At 33.8% G+C, this 7,640-nt stretch overlaps 1 protein-coding gene across 1 annotated transcript; it reads left to right on the forward strand.

Moving 5' to 3' along the window:
• The first annotated feature begins 3,388 nt into the window (after window positions 1-3,388).
• Window positions 3,389-4,939, forward strand: LOC133206107 (uncharacterized). The gene has a single exon (XM_061342037.1). It carries the CDS (start codon window positions 3,389-3,391, stop codon window positions 4,928-4,930), a length of 1,542 nt encoding a protein of 513 aa, XP_061198021.1. The 3' UTR covers window positions 4,931-4,939.
• The last annotated feature ends 2,701 nt before the right edge of the window (window positions 4,940-7,640 follow it).

Below are 7,640 nucleotides of genomic sequence, written 5' to 3' on the forward strand. Positions count from 1 at the left end.
TAGATAGCTATAGAAGATTTAAATATGCACAGCACACTTCGAAACTTTTCATTGTTGTGCTGTCACTGAAAGAAAATGTGTCTCAATTGAGAAGAGTTGGTAGGTTATTTTATTTATTTTTTTTGTTTTTGGACGTATCAGTCTAATAAATAGAGGTATACCATTGTTGTTGCAAAGTCATAATTCCAGCATTGGAGTTTGGAATATCGATACCTGCGACAAACAGGTACTCTTTTTTGTATTTTGTTTATTGGTTTCTTATTTATGTTAAACGCAAGTACAAATTAAATCAATTGAACTTAAAGTTATTAGTTCTCTTTTAAATGAGTTGAATGTATTTTAATTATTAAAAAAAGCCAAGAGAAAGTAATAATTGAAATATACTACCTAGCATAAGATAAAATAGTATACAAACTTGAAAGTCTCGAAAAATCACTGTCGATCAGTGTTTTGAGGTAATTGGTAGACATGCTAGATAATTTTGACAATTGTAAATTGATTATTTTATTGTTCAGTGTTTTTGGATGGTTATCAACTGTTGATACCCGGTGATTGTGTAAAAACAATTGTCTGTGTGTCATCTGTTGTCGGGGTTTCAGGGGGGTAACAAGATTTATTAACCCCTGGATAGCGCACTACGGGGCTCCTTTTAAATGGTTTTAATTTACACAATCTTTTGTCTCGTAAATAATTTTTTAAACACAAGGAGCGTTTTATAATTTTTGTTGAATATAATTATTACTATTCATACACCTGTGTAAAACAGGGTTAAATACCAAAAGAAATAAAGCTAATTACTCTTCATACAAAATGTTTCGAAAACAAACAGAAATCAATCATACTGGAATATTTTCCTTAGCATTATTCTTAGGTTCACAAAATGGAGTCTACAATTAACTAAGACATACATGTAAAAACAACAGCAGTTAACATTATTATAGAGAATCTCGTCTGATTTTATTATAAATGACATGATCTTCAATCATCTACATTGTAGTTGCGGTGAAAATAAAGTATCCATATTTAGTGCGACGGTTGTTTTTATGGTTTTGTGGAAGGTTTGTGGATAGTGTAGGCTTGGAATAGGACTTCATAGATTAAGATTTGTTATTTTGAAAAATTGTATATGACGGATTCTATTTCATGACTGATTTCTAGTTTCACAGAGGAGATGATAAAAATTGACACGTGAATATTTTTCAGCATTACAAGAAGACAAGAATATCTAGGACATTTGAGATAAAATGCTTTCTATTCGAGATTAATTACCTCGAATGCATGATATGTTCATAGAGTCGACTATCCGTAGTAATATTCCACAATCACCTGTACGTGTCCCAACTTATTCGATACTCAAGAGAATGCCCTTAGTACGATCAGTTTTTAAACCGAGGCAGGCTACTGACCGATAAGTTGATGTTACAGGGATTTCTACAAACTCGTTTAGAGTCATCATTTGGTAAATTTTATGGTCGTTACAATGACTTTATTTGCAAATACAACTTATCATTGGGTTGTATGTTGGCTGAAGTGATTCATACTAATCTGTTTTCATACTAAATTTGACTACAGAATATTCCGTCCACCTGATCAATATGTAGGGCTTACGGGGTTGTGACCGATCGACAGGGGATGCTTACTCTTCCTAGGCACCTGATCCCACCTCTGGAATTCCCGGGGTCCGTGTTTTATGTCCTGTTCACAGATTAATATTATTTATAGATTTTTTGAGATCACTGTTCGTTATATCTTCACCTTTTTTCACTTCAAAGACCAGGAGGGACTTGATTTTTGAGATCGAGGTATCTAATATTTTCTATTCGTATATTTTAGTCCTCAAGTATTCGCAACAGATCACTTAATGACAGGCGCTCACACACATTTTGACAAGGACACGTGCTGGTACGATGAAGTGTCGATCTATCGACTCATATTGATGCGGGATCTCACAAATAGTTGATATCAAGACGGAGGTTAACTTAGTCACACCGGAGTAGAGTTCTGAGATATTATCAAATGTCTGTAAATACTGGCATTTACTGGGAACAATTAGATTTGTCTACTCGCACCGAATGTGTCGGATTTAAAATCTTGATAGATTTTAATTATAAAATATGCACATAATTAAATATTTTTAACACTATTGATAAATATATGCAAGTCAGCAGATTGAAGGCATGAAATTAAAAAAAAAACAAAAACAAAATACCTAAATACAGCATGTTTGTTCGAATTATTGTAGAGAAATACATACATGTACAATTATGGGGAAATGTTCTTGACATAGTATAATTTTCATATTAATTTAAAGATAAATTACGAAGAGATGATTAGTATTTTTTAGGCATGGTGACACAGCATCATGGCCAATTAGTTTTTTGTTTTTATAAACTATTCACCTTATACCGGTACTGTCTTTAAATTTCAAACTTCTGTTCACTATAAGCCCTTTCAAGTTTCTGTTCATCTTTGCAACATTGTTAATACCTTGGAACTGAAAATAATTTAAGAGATATACTGAAGTTTAGGAGGACTATATAGACAGATAGCTATCTACGTCACGGACTTTGTTCTAATTAAAATTTTAAATGTGTATTCGGACCGATTAAAAAAAATAAATTACTTGTGGCTCTTACAAAGTGTTTAATGAAATGGTATTTAAACATCTGTATAACACTTTAATGATTTTGTGTAATGGACACTACTTTAGTTCCACTTTTTACTATCACCTTCTTGAAATGTCTTTGTAATAGATTATACTTATAGTATTGTCAGCTGAACTTCTCTTATACTAGAACTGTACAGCTGTTTGGTGAGTGTTGGCTTGAAGGGTTAACTTTTAATTTTGAATTTTTAAGTGTATAGAAATTAAAATTGAAGTTCTAGTGTTTGTTAGTTTCATAAGAATGTCACAAAATCCTTCATATAAACGTGCAATATGGACCACGGATTTTATATTTAGTTTTCTGAAATTTAATATTGATAAATTGCCCCGAACTTTGAAGTAGATCTTTTACTTACAGGAATAAACCTTGGAGTCCAGAGAGTTACTTTAAAAATCTTTTAATATTAACCAGATAAAACCTTATATAAATTCTTCTTTATTAAATCAATATCCTGAAAGACACTATAAATCGCGCTACTGAGGGTGATCAGTTATAATGGGGCTGATGCTGACGATCCTCAGATATCTTCAAGGTTGTTAGAGGAATAATTGTTGGGTTGTTTACCTTGTGATCAGATTAGCATTTACGTATATGCAAAATATTAATTCAAAATTAAAGGATTAACAATTTAAAAACTGCAGACCTTAAATCACACCCACGAGTCATTTAGTGCTCATATTTATGTTCCTATGAAGTCTGAAATACAGCATCACTCAGGTAATATGGATTTTATCTTTACAGAGGGACTGAGGGGTCGTAGTATAACCAAACTAGCCCTAGAAAACGAGGATGACGAAGACCTAGAGCACACAATGGATTCCATGACGACGCCACGATTACCTGAGATGCCCAATGTCCTTCACAGGGAACTCTCACGTTCCATGACAAACATAGGAGTCCGGAAATTTGTTATTGACAACCCAAAGGACCAAGAGCTGAAGAAACGCGAGCGGTTATGGCAATTCCACAGAAGGAACCGCGGAGCCATGGTGCGTCTAAAAGGACTTAATCCAGTGCTGAGTAAAAGCACAGACAAACTCGACGGAATAGATACGGAAAGAAAATCCGACTCCGATAATGAGGAAGAGAAATCCCCACGGGAGGGAAAAAAGGTCCACAAAATCAGGGCCAGATTGAAAATGGAGTCAAGAAACTCAAGTGGTGGACACAGCGACAGTGTAAAGAAAGATTCCAAGGAATCTAATAAAGATAACAATGCAAAATATACCTATTCCTCTGCTCTTACGATAGGCAACAGTATATACTCCCAACTCCGTGGCAAAGAACAAGAGACTATGGAAAATATTCAAAGATTTCCAGGTCCTATAGAGTGTGGTAAAACCAAAAGGTCGATAGTTAACTCCATTGACAAGCTTCCGGATCTCAGTTCTGCTTTAACTAAGTTGGGGTACATGAAATTAACCCGAAACGTAGTTCATTATGGGGGCGGGTTCTTTGGTCGTTACCAGGAAAAACGGTACTCAGAACTTGGGAGATCAATGTCCTCAATTGAGGGGGGACCCAGACCGGATACGATGAGCCATGATGTGGCTGTGTACGGTTCAATGAATCATTTAGACACTATGGTGGAGACCTCTAGAGTGAAATTCGAGACGCCAAGAACCCTGAATAAACTGGACAGAGGTAACAAAGAGAATCAAGTTCGAAAATCAGATGAGAGTAGAAAATTAGAAGACAGAAGGCTAAAGTCAAAAGGAAGTGATTCAGTGAAAAAGCCCCTCTCTGAACAACATGGCTCCTCGAAAGCCACAAATTCTACCGTAGAATCGGATAATAATGTTACAGACTTTTCTCAGGAGAACCAAAAAACTAAAAGGGAATCGGATAAAAATGGTGATGAATTGACTCAGGAAACCCCGTCTAAAAGGGAATCGAACAAAATGGGTGAAATTACTCGGGAAAAAACGTTTAGAAGGGAATCGTTTAAAATTAGTGAACTGACTCAGGGAAACCAAGAGTGCAAAGGTAAGGACACCAAACTGGAAGTGAATAAAGTGACTCGTCCTAGTTCCGATATAAGTCTAGACATTCCAAAGGATAAGTACGGACCCTCCTCTCAAGTAAGGGATGTGAGATCACACAGATCCCCATTGATGTATGGCGTAAATCCATACCGCTGGACTAATAAGAGTGCAATAACTGACGAGGACAAATCGTGGGTAGAGCACGCCATGCAGAACACGGACGTCATTGACCATACAGCCTATGATTGTTTTGCCAGAACCAAACCGAGCAATAAGTGACTTGTTTGTACCGGAAATACGCATTGCAATAAATATATATCTAATTATTTCTTATTTAAAATGTATGTATAAATAAGTACATGTATGTATGTTATCAAAGTGTAGTATTGTTGAACCTGACTCGAAGAAATAAAAAACGTTCACTACTTATTTTCTCCCTTTTCAGTTTTACTATACATGTTAATTAAGGTTAAATTACCTTTGTTTCTGAAAAGGGTTGTTATTTGAATAAGGTAAAGAGACCCTATACATAAACACAATTTTTTTTTTTTTTTTTTTTTTGGGGGGGGGGGGGGTCTTGTCTACTTGTTTAGGATTTTTTTTATTCAGCCAGAACATGCAAATGTATACAGCAAACAAAGATCATCATTAGCAAACAAAACTATCCTCTAAAATTATTTTTCCCTGAATTTAGAGAAAAAAAAAAGCTTCCATGTAAGGAGATTTTTCCATAAAATTCTGCCAGAGAATCACATAAGCAGAGGAGAAGAGAAAGGCCGTAAATTAGGGTTACAGCAGTACAGTATCGAAAATCTATCTAGACAATGCTGTAAGTTTCCTAGCTAAAAAGCAGCCAAATTAATCGATGTCTGAAAAACCTTATGCAGAGTGATTTTCAAAACTCCCAATTTTAATTAAAAACTAACACAGCTTATAATGAATGAAACCTTATTAATTGTATATCAAAACCAACAGATATTCCATCTGCTGAATTTCTGGCATTTTTTTTTTTCTCCTCTTGTTAAAGAAACTTAAAGCAAATATTGATGAAAATTATCCGTTTTGTTAAAAAAATATATAATCAATCGGAAAAGGATAAAACAAGAAACTTTTATATTGCAATATTGATAATGATATGGTAAGATGAAACATCCCAGAAGACTTAATTTACAATTTAAATGCCAATCTCCTTTGAATCTAGATAATGTACTCATATACCCCAATGTTGCTATAAAACCTTTTCAATGTTCCATAGAATATATGTATGTCAATTACTTCAAAAAGGTCAATAACGTCATAATTTCTTACAAACTAAATTTGAATGGAATTCCCACATGTAATTTTGTGTCTCAGATAAATCACCTGGTCCCAATGATTTTTCATGAGTTAGCTCATATTGGTCCTGACGGTAGGCAAAGTACAACGTTTTTGGAAAATTAACTTCATGAAGAGCGTTGGAGATGGTTTTTAACTGTATTCTTGAATTAACTTTCTTTCCATATTATATGTGGCCTACATCCTTGAAAGTAAAAACACACATAGAGAAAAAAATGCCAATTGGCCGTAACTCCTATACGTTTGTTATGGGTTTGTCACACTTAATTTAACACATAAATGAAACTGTTCATTGAGGCCATGGATTGAAAGTTCTTATTGTTTCAACATCTCTGGTTCACAGGAAGTGATGTAGTATGCGGATAAAACACAAGAATTTTAAATACTTGTGTGAAGACCTAAGCCCACTTTTAACAAGAATATTTAATGTTATTTTTGATACTGGTAATATTCCTCTCACATGGTGTGAAGGTGAAATAGTACCTATCCTTAAAAAGACAGACCCAGATGTAACAGATAACTATAGGGGCATTTCCCTTATGAGTTGTATGTTAAAAATATTTACAACTATACTTAATAATAGACTGATGAAATGGTCCGAAAGTAACTCTATTTTAACTGATGCACAGTTTGGATTCAGACCAGGGGTTGGTACTATAGACGCAATTTTTGCACTGCAAAGTATAATTGATAAACATCTTTCGAATGGGAAAAAACTCTACTGTTGTTTTGTGGACTTCCGTAAGGCATTCGATAGTATTAATAGAAATTATCTTTTCAAAAAGCTCATAACATTAGGGATCAAGGGGAAAATGTTTAAAAGTATATGGTCTCTGTATAAGAATGTTAGGAGTTGTGTGAAATATAAAAACAATTTTAGTGACTTTTTAAAAGTAGAACAAGGAGTCCTTCAGGGAGAAGTACTGTCTCCTCTACTTTTTTCTTTATATTTAAATGATTTTGAGAATGCTTTTATCATGTCTAATTGTCAAGATATTAATCTCCAAGAAGTGTCATTGTTTTTAATGTTATATGCAGATGACATGGTATTATTTTCCGATTCTTCTGAAGGATTACAAAAAATGCTTGATGTGCTTTACTCAAATTGTAATGATTGGAAATTATCTGTAAATGTAAGTAAAACTAAAATAGTAGTATTTAGTAAATCTGGTCGATTGAATCAAAGTTTTAAATGGTATTATAATGATGAGGAAGTTGAAGCTGTCAATGAGTTTACTTATCTTGGTCTCGCTCTGACATACACAGGTAATTTTCATAAATCTCAGGTAAAATTGGCTACTCAAGGGAGGAAATGTATGTTCAAACTTTTGAAGTCTATGAAAAATGTGCATTTTAACTCTGTTACTTGTTTATCTTTGTTTGATACTTAAGTAAGTAGTATATTGAATTATGCAAGTGAAATATGGGGATTCCACAAAGGTGATGCTATAGAGAAAATACATTTAGAATATCTCAAAATTATGTTGAAAGTGAGAAGAAAATACCTCGTCATTGATGATCTATAATGAACTTGGTCGTTTACCTCTTTTTATTCAAAGGAAAATTCGTATTATAAAGTTTTGGTTAAAATTATTGGAGTCAGAAAATTGTATATTGAAAAGTATTTACCAAGATATGCTTGAAAGAATTGAGA

Source organism: Saccostrea echinata, unplaced genomic scaffold (genome assembly GCF_033153115.1).
Source record: "Saccostrea echinata isolate AGI-Se365-2 ecotype Australia unplaced genomic scaffold, CSIRO_AGI_Sech_v1 ptg000054l, whole genome shotgun sequence".
NCBI classification, from domain to species: domain Eukaryota; kingdom Metazoa; phylum Mollusca; class Bivalvia; order Ostreida; family Ostreidae; genus Saccostrea; species Saccostrea echinata.

Coding starts and splice junctions, on each gene's coding strand:
- LOC133206107 (XM_061342037.1), top strand. CDS start 3,389: ATGGATTTTATCTTTACAGAGGGACTGAGGGGTCGTAGTATAACCAAA.